At 35.4% G+C, this 25,051-nt stretch overlaps 1 protein-coding gene across 8 annotated transcripts in view; it reads right to left on the reverse strand.

Moving 5' to 3' along the window:
- LOC122519095 (ras GTPase-activating protein raskol) overlaps nt 1-25,051 on the reverse strand; it is a 135,004-nt gene that overhangs the window by 67,601 nt on the left and 42,352 nt on the right. For 2 of the 8 annotated variants that reach the window (XM_043638299.1, XM_043638298.1), the window contains exons 1-5: nt 21,627-21,981; nt 16,772-17,441; nt 10,405-10,517; nt 5,569-5,610; nt 2,479-2,665 (exon numbers count right to left, since the gene is read on the reverse strand). In XM_043638299.1, the coding sequence (XP_043494234.1) occupies nt 2,479-2,665; nt 5,569-5,610; nt 10,405-10,517; nt 16,772-17,045 (616 nt within the window). In that variant the 5' untranslated portion in view covers nt 17,046-17,441; nt 21,627-21,981. Of the gene's footprint in view, nt 1-2,478; nt 2,666-2,778; nt 2,815-5,568; nt 5,611-10,404; nt 10,518-16,771; nt 17,442-21,626; nt 21,983-22,171; nt 22,308-25,051 lie in introns of those variants that run through there. The other 6 variants (XM_043638296.1, XM_043638295.1, XM_043638300.1 and 3 more) reach the window with 6 other exon arrangements.

A 25,051-nucleotide genomic window follows, 5' to 3' on the forward strand; every position in this document is an offset into this window, starting at 1 on the left:
GTTTATCTCTCTGTCTCTCTTTCTCTCATTTGGTTCGATGTGGACGCATGCGAAGAAGTCGGAAGACAGACTGACTGTCTCCCGACAGTAAACGCCTTGAAATTGCTAGAGGAGGATGTGCGGTTGTCGGTCGAACGATAAATCGCTAAATCGTCGAGGAAACGATGTGTCTTTACAAAATACGCGACTAACGAGGATGAGTAAACCTAACCAGCGTAAGTTACACGGAAAAAAGAAAAAAAAAAATATCTTCTTATCGAAGAAACATAGATTTGTTAATCTTTTCACGCGACTTGACCTTTTAAATAAACCGATTATAAGAATCGTCGGAATTATTTTTTAATTTATTGGACGTATTATAGATAAACGTTAATACGTATTTTACCTATAAATAAAAATAAATGTATATGTATATATATTTATTATTATTTATATTATTATTATATTATATATATATAATTAATAATTATTATTAATCCTACGCGGTCTGATGGTGGTGGTCACGTTGGTGTCGCGAACAGATGCATTGGACAAATGTCAATGCTTTCATTATGGTTTTATAATTAAATCACGTAATTAACGTTGATGTTTGTATTATTGTAAATTGCATCAGTATTATTTATTGAAATATTAAGATAACAAAACTTTCTAGACAGCCTAATGAAATATTTGAAAGTAACGTTTTAGAACACGATCAATTCCGATGGTCATTATCATCGCATTTAAAACCATCGCCTACCAAGAATCTAATAAAGTAGTGTGAGATAATAATCACGATCACGTGGCCATTGTGGCGTTTTAAATTTCTTCTAATCACATACTATTTTGTTCTCTTTTTTTTTTTCTTTTTTTTCCTCGTCGATAATTTCAACCAATCATTCGCGTTGTTCGTAGAAGCTTTGAAACTTGTGCGTAATCAAATGGTGTCACGTACAGGCACATCTACACACATACACACATACACACACATATACGTTCATAAATACACGCTGTATACACCTTTGGCATACGAAACGACGTACTACACAGAACCCAGTTTAATTCGCAACTACGGCACTTAATCACGCTTCTTGCCACTTAACGGTGCCCCGCTAGTTTACCGGACGAATTTCCGTAAGACGTAACAACTTTCGAAAGTGTGAGATTAGTTTGAGATAGTTTTTCTTCTTCTTCTTCTTCTTTTTTATTTCTCACATCTCTGTCTTCGTCTATCCCCCTCCACTCCCAATCTGTTCTCTCTCTTTTCACGAAACTTAATTAAAACAAATGATAATTACTCGAATAGAAATCAATTTCATTCATAATAATCCGTAATTACTTATTACTATTATTATTCAAATAATTACGATGTAAATCAATTGGGTCATGAACGAGAAAAAGAAACCAAAATGGCGTATATTATTGTAAAGAATATCACGGAGCAATTCACACGGGTTTTTAAAAGCCGTAATACGTGACGGTGACTAATTCACTTAGAGGATAGACAAAGAAAAATAGAAAAAGATAGAGAAAGAAACAGCTTTGGTGCATTTAATATTACATACATGAATAGAATGGTGCGTGCGTTTATGCGTGCGCTCATGCGTGCCCTGCAAGCGCGCACGGACGCACCCAAGAGAGATCACTGACGCGACAAAAAGCTCTCGTTGAAAAGAGAAGAACGATGGGAAAAGGGGCCGGGGGGTGGAACGGGGAGGGGGATCACACATCGAATAATCGTACGTGGTTCTGATGCTTCGGACTAGGATGGTTCTTCCGGTGAGGGCATATCCGGTGCTTCAGACAATGCTCGAACGATGATCGCATCAGGAAAGTCTTATGGATAACGGGCTCTCAATGTTTCAGTTCGTGACGATGTCAATACCGTTCTGTATTAACCCTTCTCAAATGGTTTTTTTATATTTTTCACATTGTTTAAAATACAAAATTTATTCGTCTGGATTGAATGTTTAATATAAACGTATGTATATACTTACTTTATTTCATTTTATTCGTATTACGTTTGATTTCGGATTCAAAATTTCGTCTACGAAATAATACGTTTCAATTATGTTACAAATGAGATACGTGTCTCATTAATTTTAAATAATAAAATGACATAATATATATATATATTATTTTTTCTTTTAGAAGTCGTGGAGAAAAATATCGATAAGGTAGAATACTTTCTGGGCGGTCGGTTAAATAGAAATTTGTTTATATGTGCATCGGTAAGTTGAAGACTAATAATGTCGATCTGTTACCGACCGAATCGAATATAAAAAAAAGATAAAATTATATATATATATAAAAAAAAACAAACATTTCAAATCGAACTAACGTAAAATCTAGATTAAATAATAAATAAGACGTTAAAGTGTAAAATCATCGACGAACGAGAAAATATTATAGGGATCTATTTTACCGACAACGATAATTATCATTTAAAAAGATTATTCTTCTCGTGGAAGATAAACAACGACGAGACGAAATTCTCACCTATCGGAGACGCGGTGTTGGCTTCGCGAAGGCTGACAGTTTCAGGCTCGACTGCTGCTTCGTCCTCTTCTATTAATGGGGGTGGTGGGGCCAAAGGTCGAGATTCGTAACCCCAATGTTGTCGGAAGGCACGTGCTCCACCGTCCAACCGTACTCGTGGTAGTTCCACAAACATTGCATCCCCCAACTGAAAAAAATAATCAAACAAAACAAAAATACAAATGTGTTCGCATTTGAAATGTCACTAAACGTAATTAAAATTGAAATCGAAAAACACGAGGGGTTGTAACTGACACTCACGTAATATCGAATCACGTCCATCTTTGATCATCGAAGATCGAAGCAGATGAAAAATGGTTCGACAAACTGATAGAAGAGGATCGTTGTCCGCTTTAAAAGAGACATGCGAGAAGTCGAGCAACGACTGGAGGAGCGTGTCTGCCGGTTTATCTTAGAATACCGTAGATTGACCTGATGACTCGGTGACGTCACTAATTAGAGCTCGTTGGAGAACGCATAGTGTCGCGTGAAATCCAAAGGAAGAAAGAATCTTACACCACCGCCAACCAACCCCCCTACCTCCACCCCCACCCCTGTATTTCCTCTTTATCTTCCTCTCTCTCTGCAATATCTATTTATTTATTTCTTTTAAGTCATCTATCTTGCTCGTTGTCTGTCTCGTTAACTCTCTCTAATCAACGTAATTATTCATTTCAATTTGTTTCCTATACATTTTGATGCTACGCTTTCCGCACAGTAATCTACCAATTATACGACAAACCGAACGAACGCATTTACGCGTACGAGGAATCGAGAGAGAGGAGAGAGAGAGATAAATATCTTGCATTATAGATATACATATCGCGTTGATAATAACCGTACATTCGCTTCTTCTATGAACATTTTACGATTTCGCAATGTTATGTGACAAAAATGACGACGAAAATGACGACGACTATCCTACTTCAGTAATAGTAGAATACTTAACACGTTCACGCCGGGTGACCCACCGGTGGGTCACACTTGACTATTCCGTGGAGCGTAAACTCGTACATCCAAATTTAAAATTGTATTAAAAAATTGTAATAATAATAATAATAATAATATTCGTAGCCGGTTGGTTAATGCCGTTCGTTAAACGTAACGATGAAATACCATTTGAAATTTTCACGGTTAAACAATTCGACGATTTGGCATAGATTGGCTGACTGGCTGGTTGCTCGTTTTAATCAATTTAATTTAAATAAAATCATTGGCTGCTAATAGTATTTCAAACGAATCTCATTGGGAATGCGTTTAATGGAAGAGTATAAACGTTTGTCTTTGTTTGATAATTGAAATTATTCGGATAATTCGAATTATGGGATAAAGAATTAGTAGGAACGATGCAACACCTGTGATCTCTCTGAAGTTTTGTAACATTACAGAGTTAATAGATCAGGAAGCGAAGGGAAGGGAAGGGATTTGATTGGAGGGAAATAGATTATGGTTAGTTCGAAGGGTCGATCGAAAAGCTTTAAAGGTTCTAATCGACTAACAGATGCAGATGAAGAAGCTTAGGTACGGTAACTCGTAGTTAACTCATTAGATCGTGATTAGCAACTCCCCGCGAACAAGAAGAACGAGTCAAATTGCGGGAACGCGTCCACAAATGACGCGAAACGTGTTTAAAACACAAACTACGACGAAGTTGAAGTAGCAGAGATGATGGTTACCAATTAGTATGTACCCATCATCATCAGTATTCCTACCAAAGTCGAAACAACATTCTGACCTCGTTTTTCCTCGGAACGTCATACGTTAACTTCATCGTTGTTGCTCGCGAGCAACCAATTCCAGGAGACAAGTGCTAAAGTTTTATAGGCCAACTCGGACCAATCAGTTAACTCCTCTCATTCCGTCCTTTATCATTCTCTTTAAAACGATCATTGTTATCGTACAAAGTTCATTATTTCTTTAATCGATCCTGATTTTATTCTTAATTCAATATTCTTAGTATAATGTTTATAATATTTATCATTTATATTTAACATTTTGCATATTGATCTTCAAACTTTTTACGCGATCGAGTGTTAATTTTTACTTTGATTTTTTTTCTACGTAAATTATATTAAAAAAAAAATAAAAAGAAAAATGATCTGGAAAGATTATCTGTTATCTTATGCGTAATCTTTAACGAAGTTTATTCAAATATCTTTTTTCATTGCTCGGAGAAAGAGTACCATTCTATCGTAACACCCTGACTGAAACTCTTTCAATCTGTTATCAAACGGAGGAACCCTTCGAACGTGATTCGTGTCTCGCATAGAAATGTCTAACAACGACACAACGTTGAAGAAGAAGAAGAAGAAGAAGAAGAAGAAGAAGGAAACGAGTAAAGGGATCGAGCGAACCTTTGCCAGAGGGCAGGAATAAAGGGACTACGTGCGTTGAAAAACAAAGAAACGTGCCAGCCAGCCAGCCAGGGTGATGCGAAAAGGGTAGAAGCTTATCAAGCGCATTGGGATGACGTTTTATGGGAGGGGATGAGCAAAAGGAAGAGAAATGGATAGAAATGGGTAGAAATGGATAGAAATGGATAGAAATAGAAAGAAGAAGGAGATAAAGTTTGATGAGGATTCATAGAAAGACGGGATTGCATTAGGTGGTATAACTAACACGTACGAGCCAAGAGAAAGCTGAGAAGAGGTTTCAAGGATTACTGGAAAAAGAAAAACGAGAGGAGAAGCCTGTTTTCATGAGTTTAATGACTCGAGGACGAACGATAAGGTTGAGAGAGGTCGGAGAAATGACACGACACAACGTGTGCCACTTCCTACAACGCCACCAATAATTTGCGTGTCTATTTTACATAGACTTTCGAAATATATGTGTGTATGTACGTGTGTGTGTGTGCAATTAATAGATGAATAAATTAATATATACGCAAGTATAGACACGTATTTTGATAAAAAACATACGACAAAACACATGAAAACACATGAAGAAAACAGAAACAACACACCATAGAGAAAAGGATATGATTTGTTTGTTTTTCTATATGCGATAGAAATTGTTTATACGATTGATTTGGAATTATTGTGAACAAACCTTGTTGTGAGACTTGAACATGCAGGCGGTCCCGGCAAACAGCTGCGTCCAAGGAAAGATAGAACAAGGAATTATTATCCAACGAATTAACTAACAACAAACGCGAATATATTTGATTTTATAATGAAAACCGAATAAATAAACGTTGTTCGTGTGTTATCCTTTCATTGAATTAATGTATAAAACGTTAAAAAAAAAGAAAAAAAATAGAATAAAAAATGAAAATCCAACGGTGTCGATAATTGTCCAAATTTGTTTCAACTCACGAAACACGAGTCTCGTTGTTCATAAAACGAATATTACATTTTATTTATTAATAATACAAATACAATTAAAAATTATAAAAGTTTTTGGAATATTTATTAAAAAAAAAAAAAAAAAAAAAAGAGACACACGCATCCCCCTTTTTCGAACGTGTCTCGTGTTCGCGTTAGCGATTAATAATCACGATTAAGACAAACCGTTCGAGCCGGTATGAAAAATTCACGAGTAAGCGAGATACGAGAGAAACGACAATATTACGAGTGGGCTCTCTTCAAGGGCGCCCGATTAATTTAGCCCCGAGCAAGGGACATTAATTACGCGCGTCATCGTGCGATTAATTATGCTGCTTTCCCTCCCCTAACTCGCGCGAATACTCGTCTCTCTCTCTCTCTCTCTCTCTCTCTCTCTCTTTCTACGTGCAAATGTTTAACTAGGTGCTGCATGAATACGACAAATTTCATTTCTCTCATCCTCCTCCCTCCCACCCTCTCTCTCTCTCTCCCACTCTTCTTCCCCCTTTTATGTATACGAACAAGCAGAAAACTTTCTGTACAACTTTCTCGAGAAGATATACCTTTCTACTATTTTTATTCCTTTTTTTTTTACTTTTTTTTGTGTAATATCCGAATGCAGACATCGAGAAAGATTGCGCGCATCGATAGTCACTCGTCAGTCCTTTAAAGCTTCGATCTAACTCGGCCAATGGGAAGAGAGAAATCGTTCGAGATAGATATATCTTGACTTTAACGATTTACTTCTTCTTCTTCTTCTTCTTATGGGATTCCATTCATAAATCTTGTCTTTTTTTTATAAACGAGAATAAACGCGAACGACCGAAAGTTCTGTCAGGTTTCACACCGGATCGATTCAAAACTTGTCTGAATTATCGTCCTAATTTTTGAACAATAATTCATCGATTCGAACGATTAAGTTCTCTTTTTCTTTTTTTATTTTATACTTCTTTTGGCGCGTTGGGGAAAATGTAATGGGGAGTGATTTTGTTCCTAGCGTCTGAAAAACGACACCATGAAGTTTGTCGGTTTATTTATGACGCGCGGCAAAGCGATTTCAAGTATACGGCATGAAGTTGTCTTCTTTTCTTCTTCCCCCCTTTTTTCTCAAGCGGGTCACCCATCCAAATACTAATTCGTACTCAGCGCTGCTTACTTAAATGATCGAAGCGAGAACTAATGCTGTAACCGCGCCATGACTGTTGACGCGTCAAGTAATTCGATATATCTCTCTTATATTTAGTGTGGATCGATTGAAAATATGTTTTCTTTTCTTTTTTTTGTTAAGTAAATAAATAATAATATTAGTGCTTATGTTTCATACTTCCAGTCCAATATTTTTTTGAAGTAATGATCGAAGCGAGAACTAATGCTGTAACCGCGCCAGACTGTTGACGCGTCAAGTAATTCGATATCTCTCTTATATTTAGTGTGGATCGATTGAAAATTGTTTTCTTTCTTTTTTTGTTAAGTAAATAATAATAATAATTAGTTGCTTATGTTCTCATACTTCCAGTCCAATATTTTTTTGAAGTTATTTTGAGGTTATATTCATTTCGGTACGCCAAAGAAGTATAACTTTTACGTGCGTACATAAATACACACACCAGTTTTTTTTTATTCTTTCTTATATATATAATAATGATTTTTTTTCTTTAAGTTATTTTTTTCTTGGAAGTTTTTTTTTGAAGTTATTTTGAGGTTATTGAGGTTATGTTCGTTTTGGTACGACAAAGAAGTATAACTTCATACGTGCGTACTAAGTACACACACCAGTTTTATTGTTTCTTTTTTTAGATGATTTCTTATAAAAATCTAGTTGTAGTATAAAAAGGGGAAAGAAAAAGTAATTTTTGTCGACGGGATCAAAAATAATCCAACGAACGTCTGGGCCTTCGCCGACTATTTCTACTTCTCCTATAAGAAACTGAATCCATAAAGAAGAAGAAAAAGGAGTCTTCTCACGAGGGAAAAGAGTTGAAAAGGATAGGAAAAAGGTATAGAACCGATTTATCTAGCGACGTAGTAGTGAAAAGATAAAATGAGATAGAAATTTCTTGGTGCAAAAGTCTCTCGGAGGATTTCTTACACCAGGGATGATACTGTGCTTCTTCTTCTTCTTCTTCTTCTTCTTCTTCTTCTTCTTCTTCTTCTATCTAGTCAAAAGGATTTCATATCCAAGTTGTTCGAACCCAAAAGAGTTTTCCCTCTCCTTTTCACGCGTACGCGTACGACGAAAATGCGTTTCACGCGTCTCGAATCGACCCTCTGTAAGCTCGGCGTCTTATTCGAGAAAAAAGAGAAGAAAACGAGAAGAAGAAGAAGAAGAAGAAAGAAAAAAGGTCGTAGGGAGGAAAGGAAAGGACTTACTTCGTCCAAAATCCAATTTTTACTTTTTATCAACGACACACCAAATAAATACACCCCGATGAATCTTTCGTTGCAATTCAATTATTTCAAATAAAAATATTTTTCGTGCAAATAAGAGAAATGTTTTCTTTTTTCGAACGAAAAGTAATATGAATCGGTCAATAAAGTTGCAACCGAAGTTAAGATTGGAACTACCTTCTCGAACGAATCGAAAAGGTAGAAGGGCTGCTATTATCGAAGGGTGGAAAGCACAAAGGGTATGTATATATATATATTCCTTCTATCTAGATACCCAACGTGCATAATTTCTCGTTAGGGGGGATCAATTTCACTCGTGCGTATCGAGTAGTCTAGCCTACTCTCTTCTCTCCTAGATCGAGAGAGAATTCTACCCTTAAAATTGCCCGACACAAACGTCTGCATTTAACAACCAACTATTCTAATATTTCTCATGGATTCTACTCGAAATGCGTTATCTCGAGCATCTATTACGACTCTTACGAGATCCAAATTATTAATAGCTAAAGTTTCTCATTTATTATAAAACAGCACGGTTATTTTTATTATTTCGTTGAGAGGTTTCCCCGATAAAGTTACTTTGCCAGCAGAGAGGGAGGGAATTTAATGACGTTGGAGAAAATTCAAATGGAAATTGATCAAACGAAAATCCCGATGGTTTGTTAATTGGAGGATATTTGAAATTAAAAAAAAAAAGAAGGAAAGAAAGTTGCAGCAATAATCAAGGTCAAAGCAAGTTGGTCGTTCACCTAGGGACTTTGAAGTAAGATCACGTTGAGAAGACACACACAAAGTAGAGATTGTTGACTCTCTCTTTCGCGAATGCGATTACACGGAGACGAGGAATGACGTATTCTAAGAGAAAGGAGAAAAGAAAGAGAAAAAGAAGATAAAAGAAGGTGCGCGCTGATCTTGATAGAGTAATAACAAGGCACGGCCACTGTAAGAAGAGATGCGAGTGGTTAGATGAGAGGACTTGGAAAGAGGGTGAGCGTAGACAGGTGATGAAGATTACTGTTACCCGACGGCTAGATCCAAGTCAAATCTTCTCTCCTCTAATCGTACCTCCATGTACCATTCTCCTTGACTCGATGTTCTTTACGACACGGGGACATAAATATAATAATAACATTTCTCTCTCCCTCTCTCCCACCCTCCTTCCCTCTTTCTTCCTTTCTTTCCTTTTTTTATCTCGAAGCAAATGTGCCGATTACAGTCAAACTTATCTAAATACGATTATCTAAATGTTCCTATACGCGTAAATCGATAATTTATATTCAATATTATTATTACATATTATATTATTTTGTATTAATTAATATTAACATTAATATTATTATATACAATATTAAATTACATATATATTAATATTATTATATACAATTATATTACATATATATTAATATTATTATTCAATATTAATATTACAATATTTGTAAATAATTATGTTTGAAAATAACAAACAAAAAGAAAGAAACGAATAGAAAATTGTACGAGCCTTTGGTGATGAATATAAAAAATAAATGATAAAAAAAGAACGCGTTGGAAATGATTATGGAAATGACATAAATATAATAATAAATATAATAATAACATTCTCTCTCCCTCCCTCCCACCCTCCCTCCCTCTTTCTTCCTTTCTTTCCTTTTTTTATATCTCGAAGCAACTGTGCCGATTACAGTCAAACTTATCTAAATACGATTATCTAAATGTTCCTATACGCGTAAATCGATTAATTTATATTCAATATTATTATTACATATTATATTATTTTTGTATTAATTAATATTAACATTGATATTATTATATACAATATTATTATTACATATATATTAATATTATTATACAATATTATTATTACAATATTATTGTAAATAATTTATGTTTGAAAATAACAAACAAAAAGAAAGAAAGAAAGAAAGGAATAGAAAATTGTATGGACCCTTGGCGATGAATATAAAAAATAAATGATAAAAAAATAACGCGTTGGAAATGATTATGGAAATGATTAATAAACGTGATAGGAGAGTACCATCCTTGTTTAAAAGGTGTCCTTATTATACAGAGTATCATTCCGCGTATATACATGCGGGGAGGATATGCAAAAGTACCGTAGAAAGCCGCAGGATAATCCGAGAGAATTGGAAAGGCTTTTAGGGTGAAATCTACTCACTGCCATGTCCTCGCTCCTGTAAGCCGTGAGGGTTTGTTCGTCCTGCAGGAGCACGCAATAACAAGGTTCCCAACATGCTTCGCCTGCGGACTCTCCGGCACAGCAATCGGCCTCTGTAAATCAAATAAGAACATTATTTCCTAAATATTCTCTCTCTCTCTCTTTCTCTCTCTCTCGCTCGTTCTTACGATTTTCCTTTTTATTAATAAAATTTACGATTACGAATAATACGAGAAATATACATTTATGGGATTCAAAATTCAATAAATATTCGATTATTAATATAATAATCGAATATTCAATTAAATAAAAATAAATAAATAAAAATAAATAAAATTCAAATGAATAAACAAAAATTTCAATAAATTAAAATCGATAATTCAATAATATTCAATAAATTGTACTACGATAATCGTATCGATTGACAAACCCACCACTTCATTTTTTTTTGTAAAATTATTTTTTTCAAATCGGCCGGGCGCCGTATCGGCGCCGCTCGAGTGCAAAAGTTACGATTACGAAAAATACGAGAAATTACATATTTATGGGATATTCAATTAAATTCAATAAATTGTATTACAATAATCATACCGATTGACAAACCTACCTACTTCATTTTTTTTCTGTAAAATTTTTTTTTTCAAATCGGCCGGGCGCCGTATCGGCGCCGCTCGAGTGCAAAAATTACGATTACGAAAAATACGAGAAATTACATATTTATGGGATATTCAATTAAATTCAATAAATTGTACTACGATAATCGTACCGATTGACAAACCCACCTACTTCATTTTTATTTTTGTAAAAACAATACCTGTTAAAACACAGAATGAAATAGAAACAGGTGAGAGATTCTCGAGCATCCGCGAAGAAAGTCATTCTTCATCTCTCCTAAAATAAGATAGAAAGATAGAAATATGGGAAAAGAAAAGCTCTCTTTTTACTCTTTGCGAGAGGCAAGAGAGCACAAAGTCGCGCGTGTTTCTATCTCGAGGCAAGATTATTTCTGCGGTCCTCATTAGACGCATGCTGGACCCAGCTAGCTAGTTCATTACCTGTGATCTTATCTCGGACTTGTTCTTTCACGACCCTTGTCTCCATCGTCCACCACCGTTCTCTATCTCTTTCTTTCTTTCTTTCTTTTTTTTTTTTAATTTCTTATTTACGTAATTCTTTTCCATTCTTATTCTCGTACTCTATTTTCTTATACGCGGAAGAACATCTACGTCATCGTACTTCGTACTCACTTCATTCTTCTTCCTCTTCCTCTTCCTCTTCCTCCCCTCTTTCCCCTCTTTCTTAATTAATATGCGTGATATAGTGACTCTAGAACACGTGCCAACACTAAAACACGCGCTAATTGTATTACACAAACGTATTTCTTAATTCGATGATCTAACAAAGCGTATTTGTCTCTGATTACAGTGTATTTTCCAAAAGATTATTATTGAATTTATGTAATAGTCATTTGAAAAACACTACTTAGAGGATGAGATACTGGTTCCGATATGAGTCAGCTATTTCATCCAACCGAGTAAAGGCAAGGGAGACGAGTATGATCGAATTGAATTTCTCGATCGATTATTAATTGAATACCCTTCTTACCTTCTTTAACGATGTGACAAAAATAAGTTGAAATTAATAAATAAAAAACAGATAAAACGGAGGTTTTGTCAATGATTAAATAAACAGTTGCTTGCTTGCACAATTGTCGATTATTTTTATTTAAATATTTACATACAATTCATATTTAATATCCGTGATATTTTCATGTCTACAAATATTTTTCCAAACGATTCGCGAGTTCGAAAATTGATTATACGATTAGATCTCCGCTTTAATATTTATTTAATATTTAATACTTCGTAAAAAGTTTAGTTTAAAGGGAAAGAAAAAGAAGGTCAGGTATTTAAAGGGTTAACGAGGAAGGAAAGAAAATGAGAAAAATAAAAATGGAAGAGTGAAAATGTAGCGTGTACAATTCTCATTTGAAAAGTTCGTCGAATCAATTATCGACTCTCGCAGGAAGAAGTTTATGAACTCTTAACGTTTTGCGTTGATCAGCCACGGTGGTTGGTTCTTGTGCTATTGAAAAGATCTTGGTTGTTCCTATCTCTCTCTCTCTCTTTCTCTTTCTCTCTCTTTCTTTCTAACGTTCGACGGAAAGTCTTTCGAGATTCGCACAAAGGTGTCTATCTGCTTCTGAAAGGGTCTTTCTTTCTTCACCGTCATTTCTTCTTCTTCTTCCTCCTCCTCTTCTTCCTCTTCTTCTTCTTCTTCTTCTTCTTTTCCTTCTTCTTTTTCCTCCTTCTCCTACCCCTTTTCACTATATCTCAGAGCCGATTCGATATCAAATCACTTCGGCTCGCGGATCGTAATAGTCTCGTGAAAAGTTTGCGTCATAGTTCACGGCCGAGAGAATACAATGAGAATGCCTCGGAGAAAATGATTACAGAGAAACCCACGAGATAGAAAAGATGATACAGACTGAGTTATAGTTTCTTCTTATTCTTATAGGTATAATACTTTTTCATCTTTCATCTTTCTTCTACTTCTTCTTATTTTTTTTTTTTTTTTTTTTCTATACTTTACTACGTAAGATATAAATTATATGTCTCGGTACGCGACTATAATAAATTGCAATAAATCATGAGAAAGGTTTATCGAACGCATTCGGAAAGGTTGCCGGTAAATCTTGACTCGTAGAAATCCTCGAGTAAACTGTGCACGCTAACGGGCAAACAATTTCCGGATTTTAATGAACCTTCCTAGAGCTACGACGACGAGGATGAGGACGAGGACGAGGACGAGGACGAATGATCGCTTTTCGAATAATTATTCCCCCTTTTCTCTTATCTGGTATCCTCTTTTTGAAAATCCCATTCTCGACCTTGATCTATACCCATGAACAGAAATGATACACCGTCATCAATCTCAACGAGACATTTTTTTATCGATTCGAAATGAAACGAAAAAGAAAAAGCAAGAAAAAGCAAGGAAAAGCAAGAAAGGCATCTGTTTTATCGAGAACTAAACTTGCTGACCCACCACCACCACCAACGAATGCATTTGACACTTCCATTAAAAAAGAAGCTTGCGCAGAGAACGTTGCATCTAGAACGAAGGGTATCTACGGAAAATAGATTGCCGAGGACAATGCGACTTCTCTCTGATCGAAATCAAAACAATGGCAGTAGATTGAAATGACTCTTCCGTCTGAATCATTCTCGTCTAAATCCGAGCTACGTCAAAATCTACGCGCGCGAGGACAAAACCGTGACTTTTTCAAACACGATTTGTGCGTGAAACGCCATCGTTGAAATTCTATTCGAACGAATATACAAATTGTATTTGTATACGCCAAGTTCTTAAACTGATAGAATTTGTGTTAAATTAATTAATAAATAAATTATTCTCGCGAAAGAGAATAGGATTGTTTAACGATAAATAATAATAACACTTGGAAATACAATTGGAAATTCTACGACCTAGTTTTATTTCCGATTAGAAAGAAATAAGAGGAATATGAAATTGATAGTAGAGTTCAACGAGAACAAAAAATAGAAAGCTTCGATTGTCCTTATAGATGAAAGATGAAAAGATACGAGCGACCTACGATCTCTCTCTCTCACTCTCTCTCTCATATTCTCTCTCGTTCTATTTCTTTCATTCGTAATTAGCTCTTAACCGAGCTTGCGGAGTATCGTACGAAGCTGAAAATGTAGGTCGGTGCTTTTCAATGAGCAACGTATATCGTTAGATACCGGACTAACAGGATATTCAAGGATAAGAACAAGTGAAAAGAATATAACTTGAAAAAGAAATCAAGCGATAGGAAGTAAAGCTAAGACGTAAAATTGTCATTAGTTTGAATCCATAGAAAGATCCAAAAATACGATCACAAAGAGCAAAGCCAGATGGGTCAGCGAGCTTCGTGATAATATTTATCTACAGTCGACGAACCGTGGATCGATTTATATACGTCGAGTTTTCCAACGATTCGACCCAACGCGAACGAATCTTCTATTATTAAGTAACCACCAACCAAGTAAGTTGCGTTTCTAATCCAAAGGAAAGAAAAAGAAAAAAAAAAGATCGATTATTTTTCTTCTAGCAAATTCTCCACCATTTCTTTTCTTTTCTTTTCTTTTTTACCCTTCCATCGAAAATATATTTTCTTATATCTCGGGGCGATCGCGTCTTACTTTGACGATGATCAAATTTTCTTCATTAAACTTGCCGTAAGAAATCGAAATAATTACTAAGACGATTCGATTTTTATCCGAAGATAAAATTGTCAATGGACGATAGAAATGTCGATTAAATTATCTTCCATTACGGTAGCAATCGAAGTAATAATAATCATCGCGAGATACGTGTCGAATATATAGATTTTTTTTTTACGATATAACAAAACTCGATACGAGTTATTCGATTAAGTTGTGTGTACAGTTATTGCCGACAATATTCTATCGAAAAAACATTAATATCTTGTAATTTATCTTAAGAGATTTCTAATAATCATCTAATCGTCGAGATTCATTGGTTAACGGAATTACAAGCGAGAGGAAAGAAAGTCTATTAGAAGAAATCGAAGATAAACTATTATATATCGATCGATCAAACGTTACTTCCTATTCGATTATATGTTTGCAATATTTTTTTCTTAATCAATTATTCGCACGATTGAGTTATATAATTTAATTAACCGATAATCAATTCAAAATAATTTACAGTAGGATATTATTGTAAAACGTTTATCGTTAAGTCGACCTAATCGTAAATAAGAAGAATTAGTTTGAACGCGAGTACCGTTTCTAACATTCCAGTTAGATTCTAACGATTTTCCGTTCCGTTCTGTTCTGTTCTATTCTATTCGATTCCATTCGATTCGATTCGATTCGATTCGATTCGATTCGATTCGTGAAAGAAACCAAGCCGTTTACGCGTAACACCAAAGCAATACGAAAGAGAGTAATGGATTGAGAAAGGAGGACGAAAAAGAGAGAGAAAGATGTAACGTGACTCGTTTACCTACATCGAAACGAGAGATCGATCTCTATTTGAACCTTCTATCGCGTCTATATGCTTCTGTATGTATATATAATACATGTGCGCGCGTGTACGTGCCTGTTGAAAATGGTCTATTTCAAATTCTATTTCAGATTCTGTTTCAATTTCTATTTCAAATTCTGATTCAATTTCTCGCGTATATTTTATTCTCTTGGAATACATTTTTCTACAAATTTATTCGCGATATTATTTATTACCTTGGCCAATAAAATCAAAATCTTTCGATTCGTATCGTTTTTATATATAGCGAAGTAAACAATACGGCATTTTATTTTTTATCGAAAATTACACATTGTAATGCGTAAAAAATAACGATAAGAAATATTATTGTCGTTTATCGACGTTTCACGTATGAAATACGGAAAAATTCTGACGTTATTTTTTAATCGATGCGCTGCTAAAAAAAAAACTCATTCGTTTATGTAAACGTATACAAATATATATATATCTATGCACATTCAAAGGAATAAAATTGTCATGACGTAAGCAACGAGTCGTAGAAAAAGTCTGGGATCGTTCGTTCGTTTACATTACTTTTCGTAAATATTTGACGCGAAATCGATCTAGCACGTTTCAATTAAAAAAAAAGAAAGAAAAAGAAACGAGGTGGAATAAAAAATCTTCTTTTTTTTTTCCTAGTACATTTTGGTACAACATTGTACAAATAATTGCTATTTGCGATGAGCAATAACGTTTCTCTCTCTCTCTCTATCTCCCGTGAGCATGTGGATTTTCTTTGATGGTAATTCTCAACCCGCACATCTTCCTACGAGTTAAGAGTTGCAATGCCAAAATCCAAAGAAATAAATCAACAAGACGTCGGGAGAACGTCCTTCGAGTAAAGAATACGCCAAGCCGTAGCGAGTCGCCATTGTATGTTAATGCCGATCGCAGTCTTTGTCGTTGTTGTCGCTACGCGCGCATCTTTCCTCACATATATATATATATATATTAAATATAATAACAATATTAATAACACACTAACAACGAAACAATAGCTATAACAATAACGGCCTAGAGAAAATGATTCCCCTATATTCTTTATTTCTCCCGGTGTTACCTACTTAACCAAGCATCGAACTCTTCCCCCAAAAAAATGGCGCGAAAAGATGGCGCGAAGATGGCGCTAGGGTAGCCGCAAAGATGGCGCATTTTTATTGAAATCATATTATTGATATTATCGAGAAAACTCGGACAATTTGTTTAGAATAATTGACAATAAGTGAAATATTGAATACGTAGATGTTGTAAAAAAGAAAAAAAAGTGTAAAAAATGTAAGTTCGCAAAGCTTACCAGAGCAATAATGTAGAAGAATATGAAGCATGCCAGCGTGAATACGCGAGTCGCACCAGGAAGCAACGTCGACCTGTGGCTCGAAGAGAGAAAGGTCGAGGCCCTCCATGTCGCTCTCGCCGCAGGAATCGCTCAAAGTCTCGGTTCCACCTCCGCTTCCACCACCACCACCACCTCCACCTCCACCTCCACCTCCGGACAACTCCTCGTTGCTACCGATTTCATCCGACAGCTTTTCGCCGGCGCCTCTGCGACGCCTCGGCGTCAGCGCCATCTCGTCTTCTTTCTCTCTCTTTCTCTCTCTCTTTGATATCCAAAAGCTTTTTTACCAAATTAGCAGAGTAAAGCTTTTCCTTCTCTCTTCCTCGATATATTTACGATTCACTTCATCTTCTTCATCATCTTCATCTTCTTCTTCTTCTTCTTCTTTTATATTTATCGATTTTTACGATACGTCAAATAAATCCCTCGGCGTTGTTCGCATCGAAAGAAAGAGATAGTTAAATAGACGATTACCCGATCATCATTTTACTCTTCCCAAATTAGAAATAACAACCAACAATCAACAACAATCAACAACAACAACAACACTCGCGGATACACGGCACATATATCCGTTGATCTATTATTAGATTAAATCCCAGTCGAATTGGCTATGCCTGTAAGGTTGCTAAAAGGAAGAGAGAAACACACGTAACACGCTTGTTCGAATAAATTAAAAAGAATACAAAAAGAAAAAAAAAAAAAATAAGAAGAAAAAAAAGAACAAGGAGAAAAAGGAAAAATGCGCGTTAAGCTTCGTTCAATGCGAGATAATTCCATACCACCGTATGTATATAAAAGGGAATGAGATAACGTTGTTCCGTACCGACCACGGCACGGAACCAGGGTGCACTTTCAATTAGGGATTTTAATTAACGAACTTCCTAAACTAGCCACCATCGTTGGTTCGTTGGTTCGTTCGTTCGTTCGATCGTTCGTTCGTTCTACCAACAGAGACTTGCATTGTTTCGATAAACCGCGCAGGCTTCGTCGTCGTTGCGGAACACGATAGCTTCCTAGAGACTTTTAACTCTCCCCTTTTAATAGAAAATTCTAAAAAGGTTTGTGACTTTACTCTTCGCTACTAAACGGAAAGAAAATTCATTCGTTGTTACATTACATTAACATTACATTACATAAACTCTTTCATTTATTATCTACAGCTTTTAACCCTTTGCACTCGAGCGGCGCCTATACGGCGCCCGGTAGCCTATTTTAAGTGTCAACTCAACCAAAACTAATTACAGAGTGTAGTATTTATCAAAGTTTCTTTTTTTTCGACATATAAATGAATGAACCGATGATATTTTATTATTTTTATACGCTTGTTTATTTATAAATGTTTTTTAAAATAAACTTATTTTTTATTATAAATGTTTTTAAAAAAGGCCTCGAATGCAAAGGGTTAATTTCCGTAATATATAATATATAATAATAGTATTTTTTATAATATTAGATAATGTTAAGAAGAAGAAAAAGAAAAAGGAAGATTCTACGTAACAACGCTATGACCATCACGTATTCGAAAGTAAAATCGCAAAGCTAATATTACGAGGTATCGTGACGGAGGGGTTTGGGGGGGTTGGGGGGTAAGGAAAAAAGTAACTTCTTACGTGCCGATAGTCAACGATCCGATTTAGAAATCGGATAAAGAAGAGAGAAAGAAATGGATGGATAGAATGCAACAACAACTCGTTAAAGGCAGGTGGAACAAAGCGAGCGTGGACACTTAATGGCGCAATCATGTAAATGGATCTATCTTGTGTGAAACGCAAAGAGCCGTCCTTAATTAAGCTCGGCTGTAATTAATTGGCCGTTCGTTATCCATAGCTCGCGCGCGAGCGCGGATAACGACGAAGAAGAAAACTCTTGACCTTAGAGGAACGATATTCTCAAACGACAATTCCAAACGATATTGCTACTTTTCTCCTCAGATCTTTCTAACCGATTAGAAATAACGATCGTTCTAATCTAATTACCACTTCTTCTTCTCTTATCCAATGCTCGAGTAATATCAAAGCAAATCATCCAAATCAAACGAACTTAATCGAATTAAAAAATACGCACGTATGAAGTTATACTTCTTTGCTGTACCAAAACGAACATAACCTCAAAAGTAACTTCAAAAAAAAAACTTCAAAGAAAAAAAATAACTTAAAAAAAAATAATAATTATATATATATAAGAAAGAATAAAAAAAAGAAAAAGAAAATATCAAAATATAGATATCAGTCCACACTAAATATAAGAGAGATAAATCGAATTACTTGACGCGTCAACAGCCATGGCGCGGTTACAGCATTAGTTCCCGCTTCGATCATTTAAGTAAAGCGGCGCTGAGTACGATTAGTATTTAGATGGGTGACCCGCTTGAGAAAAAAAGGGGGGAAGAAGAAGAGAAGACAACTTCAAGCCGTATACTTGAAATCGCTTTGCCGCGCGTCGTAAATACCGACAAACTTCATGGTGTCGTTTTTCCAGACGCTCGGAACAAAATCACTCCCCATTACATTTTCCCCAACGCGCCAAAAGAATTATAACTTCAAAAACACATTCGTGCTCGTTCATTTCGTATATTTTAAAATTAATATCCATTACGGGTACTAATCATTTCTAAAACAAATCTAATCGAATGAAATTTCAAAGCTTTCTATTAAAGTAAACGCAATTATCGATCAATTAATGACACATTGGGTTATTATAAATAATAATAATAATAATAATAATAATAATAATAATAATAATCGCGTACACTAATGTTTGGTTTTAATTAATTATCGATGAAAGGTTAGACAATAGTAAAAAAAAAAAAAAAAAATGAAAACGACGTTAATAAGTTTAGATCTTGATCTCTAGTCACGCATCTAGAAAATAAGTTTCGAACAACACGATTAACCCAATTATGGTCGGGGTGATGCAACTTGAGCGGTGTTATAAGAGGAGTCGTCTCCAAAGTGCTAATACCGTGTCTATTCTATACGCGTGCGAAGATCAAGATCACGCTTCCATGGGATCACGTTGTGAAGATTACAGCACGTGAACTGGTTTGGCGAATATACCTAAGGAAACGTTACGTGTATCTCGTACTTCTGTATATATACGAATATATACATATATATATGTATATAGGTATGCAGGTATATCAACGTGTATAGTATCGCGTATATCGGAGGAACGTCCGTAGGAGTAACAGAATAAGAAGATATCTGGAGAACGGCAAAGAGATGGAAAAGGACCTACAGAGAGAGGTCGTTCGCATCGAAGTTCGATGTTGGTGGCTGGCGAACGTGTAATCGTTTCGTGACTATAGACTGGAATTCGTACCATCTTTCTTTCTTTTTCTCTCACATTCTACTCTTTCCTTCTTTCCTTCCTTAATACTTACTTCTATTTCTTCGCGATGACCATCGGAATGAAAAGGAAACTTATCCAATTCGGTACAACGCGACGACTAAAATATATTCATATACATTTCGTTCGAGAGAATAATCCAACTTTCGTAAGACGAGAACATAGAAACTAATTATCGTTTATCGTATAATATTTTGATTTCATTTGATATATGTTAATGATTTTTTTTTTTTATAATGAATACGTATGTGTATATATGTGAAAGAAATAAGAGAAATTAAATTGAACGTCTTCTGTTCCGATTATTACCATGAGAAAACCTGCCTACTTCCAACAGCATCAGCAGCGTGAAGAAAGAAAGAAAGAAATAAATAAAGAAAGAAAGAGAGAGAGTGAGAGAGAGAGTAAAGATCCAAGTACCTACTACTTAAGAAGAGACTGCGGTCCATCGTAAACATCGGATGAAAGACGCCTGGGAATTCGCTACGGAAATAAGGATACCAGGTGCGCGGAATATTGATAACAACTCTCTCTCTCTCTCTCTCTCTCTCTCTCACACTCTCTCCAAGGATTCGTGCTAATAGAAAGATATCATGTTCTTGTTTACTTTTATCTACACCGTATACCTAATCATTTTCTTCCTCCTGATCTTTCATTTGCTAATAGCGATCCTTGGTATGCAAAAGAGAGAGAGAGAGAGAGAGATGGGACAAAATTTATTCAATCGACAAATATTTTGACTAGCGTTACTTTACATATTGCAAACAAATTTGTAAGCTTTTTATTTTCGCATTTGATGTAAGGAAAAAAAAAAGATTTAAATTTTAATAATCATTTTTGTTTACAAATTAAAAATAATTATCTCGCCACGGTGGATGTTATACTACGAAAAAAAAAAATGGTCTAATGAGAAGTAATCGATCGATGGTTAAATGTAAACAAATACTTTGGTTATATTAAAAAAAAAAAAATGTCGAATCTGTGATAATATCTCGCAAAGAACAGCTTATCGTGGAGAGTTTAAGAGAGAGAAAGAGAGAGAAGAAGAGGAGAAGGAGGAGGATGAGGAGGATATCGTCCTTCTTACCACTTGGAAGATTTAGCTTTATGGATACCGGTCGTTTCGCGACAGAAACCGAGCAAAAAGATTCAAGATAATCCTTCAAATATTTAAGACGCGATAGAAAGAGACAGAGAGACTTTCGTCTTGCTTAAATCTTCTTACAGTATATCCTCTCTTTCTCTCTGAAACATCGCGGTACACACATACACACACATACACACGTAAGAGCGGGAGATAAACATCCGAGGAGAGGAAAGTCTTAGCTCAAAGAAGAAGAAGAAGAAGAAGAAGAAGAGGAGAATGAAGAGGAGAATAAAGAGGAGGAGGAAGAGGAGGAAGAGGAGGAAGAAGATTTTCGAGCTCGAGCCGGTCTACTAGCACGCGAAAAAGAAGACATACCGTCACGTTTCGGCGGTCCTCTCGAATATCGAAACGAGTTTTCGATGTTTCTCGCACTTTGGCTTCGAAAATAGATGGAGAGGACAAATTCAGCAAGAACGTTTAAACACTTGGTCAGCCATTTGTATTATCCTTCTTTCTTCGAAAATAGGTTACGCGGTCATGCTAGCTAGATCACGCTTTTCCAACCGACGCCGCGTCGTGTCTGTTTTTTAAGCAGACGAAGAAAATGATCATCGATCGCTCCTTTCTGACGATTCTCCGACATTTCTACGACACGCACAACAATCTCTTCTCACTGATACCACTCTGCTACGACGATCGATGATGCGAGCCACTGCAAACGAACGAACGAACGAACGAACAAGGAAAATAAGAAAAATATATTCAAAATTATATATGCGATTCACACACACTTGTCAAACGACGAACTTTACTAACGAGTACGTACGTTTTATAAATTTCCAAGAGATATTTTCGAACGCGATAGTATTTCCCGCCTATTTTAATCGCGATTTATCACACTAACACAATATATATCTCACCTTTCGATAGCATTCAACTATGTATGTGTAATCCCGTCGCACGTGCGCGTTCCAAACGCATACGAGAAAACAAAAAATGTATACGTGTATAAACGTAAGGGTGCGAAGCGACGGACACTCCTTCCCCACCGGTGGCTCGTCGCGGACTGAGCGTACCAATAATACGCCGCTGGTCGAAATCAACCGAGACTCTCCGAGTACGATCGAAGCTTACCGAAGACGTCCGAACGACCTTAGTCGAACGAACTCTACTAACATTACCTGGATTACATATGTATATAACGTGACATCGAACTATAGAAAATGATTATCGATACACACATTAATACAATTGTATCAATAAATATATCTATCATTTGTTTGTTTAGATCTAAAGAAGCAATTAATATAAAATGAAATATAAATTTTCTAATAATTGTAAATTTATAAAAAGAAATATGTAAGTTGTTTCGATAATAAAAAAAATGGTTTTTTTTTTTGTATAAATCATTGCACGTGTTCTATTCTATAGGAATAGATTTATAAGAAACACGTTGGAGGTATTTCTTGCAAAATCGTAAAACGCAAGGATTCTCTCTCTCTCTCTCTCTCTTTCTCTCGTGTCTTACGTTCTCCGGTTAGACTCCTCTTTATTCCGCATCGTCGATCGACCGGCACTTAACGACGACGACGACGAGAAGACGACGACGAAGACGAGATAGATACAATTTAGTCGTACATATACACTTCCAGCATACGTGGTCGATGCCGGTTGCTCGATCAACCGGATGGTTGGACTTTGTGCCAACCGCCAAAATAAAGCATTTTGAATTAGCCAGACGAAGAGGAATTCTTACCGAATGTCTTTCTGCTCGAGAACTTAAGAGGAAAAGAAAGAGAGAGAGAGAGAGAGAGAGAGTTAAAGAGGGGAACGTTTCGAGTCTAAAATAGCCAAAAATTCTCTTTTTCCGTCGAGACGCATTTCTCTCTCTTATTTTCTTTTTCCTTTCTTCTTTTTTTTATTTCGTCAAATATTCGCATAGACTCGTTCTAAATTTTCATATGTAACGCTACCTGATTTTCATATAAAAATGTTGAATGTTGAATATCATGAAGCACATAGGACGAATATGACGGAGGAAAGCACCGATCGACATTTATGAATTACGACTTCGATTCTATTCGCGTATTTGACGTCCTATACCGTGGATCCGTTCGAAGAATGGAAGAGGAAGAGGAAGAAGATGATATAAGAGGAAGAATGAGAAAAGGAAAAAGGGGGGACGACGACGTTAAGGATTGTCGGAAAGAATGGAAAGAGAAACGAGTACAACGTGGGAAGACGAGCCTGGCATTTGAAGTCAGTAGACAGATTCGCTCGTTTGAATAAATCTAACGGTGAAGATACGACGACGACTACGACTACGACGAACGTGGAGGCTTCCAAAGGAGAACGAAGAATGAACACGAGATGGAATGAAAAAGAGAGAAAATGATCAAATGGAAAGGAAGAAAACATCGCCAATCGATCCTTTCTTATTTCTATTCTTACGGAATTGTGCATTAAAACGAAGAATTAAAGGGAGAGGGAAAGAGAGAGAGAAAGGGTAGAATAAATAGAGAGAAAAGGGTTTAAGAATTTATTAGACTTCTCTTGACTCTCTCTTTCGCACACGCACGCACACACGCGCTCAAAGTTTCTTGTAAAGGTTCGAGAACGGTGATTCCACGGAAGAAGGGAGGCCACGTGCACCCTCGAGAGATCGTCTAACGATTTTATGTCTTTACACGAGCATCGATCCCTACGTTCGTTTCCTCTTTGAATTACCGAACGGGATCCGGTGTAAATATATCCAAGAGATCGGAAATCTTTCCGATCGATCTGTCGGTAGTTTCAATTCTATTCTAATTTAATTTTCATTTAATTGTTCTAAGATAATTGTTGTACGTAGGTATTATTATTGAGGAAAAAAAATTATAAAAAATATAAATAAAAAATACAATTTCGCATTTTCGGGATGAAAAATATTTTTCGTATCTAACGAATTGTTTCTTTTTTATTATAACTCGCTGTCGGTAGTCTCAATTCTATTCTAATACAATTTTCATTTAATTGTTCTAAGATAATTGTTGTACATACGTATTATTATTGAAAAGAAATAAAAAAATAAAAAGAAAAATAAACAAACAATTTCGCGTTTTCGGGATGAAAAATATTTTTCGTATCTAACGAATTGTTTCTTTTTTATTATAACTCGCTATTGGTAGTCTCAATTCTATTCTAATTCAATTTTCATTTAATTGTTCTAAGATAATTGGTTGTACGTACGTATTATTATTGAAAAAAAAAAAAAGAAAAATAAACAAACAATTTCACGTTTTCGGGATGAAAAATATTTTCGTATCGAACGAATTGTTTCTTTTTTATTATAACTCGCTGTCGGTAGGCTCAATTCTATTCTAATTCAATTTTTATTTAATTGTTCTAAGATAATTGTTGTACGTACGTATCATTATTGAGGAAAAAAAATAGAAATAAAAATAAAAAAACAATTTCGTGTTTTCGGGATGAAAAATATTTTTCGTATCGAACGAATTGTTTCTTTTTTATTAACTCTCGCTGTTGGTAATCTCAATTCTATTCTAATTCAATTTTCATTTAATTGTTCTAAGATAATTGTTGTACATACGTATTATTATTGAAAAGAAAAAAAATAAAAATAAAAATAAACAAACAATTTCGCGTTTTCGCGATGAAAAATATTTTTCGTATCGAACGAATTGTTTCTTTTTTATTAAAACTCGCTGTCGGTAGTCTCAATTCTATTCTAATTCAATTTTCATTTAATTGTTCTAAGATAATTGTTGTACGTACGTATTATTATTGAGGAAAAAAAATTA

This window comes from Polistes fuscatus, unplaced genomic scaffold (assembly GCF_010416935.1).
Source record: "Polistes fuscatus isolate 324 unplaced genomic scaffold, CU_Pfus_HIC Scaffold3, whole genome shotgun sequence".
In the NCBI taxonomy this organism is placed as follows: domain Eukaryota; kingdom Metazoa; phylum Arthropoda; class Insecta; order Hymenoptera; family Vespidae; genus Polistes; species Polistes fuscatus.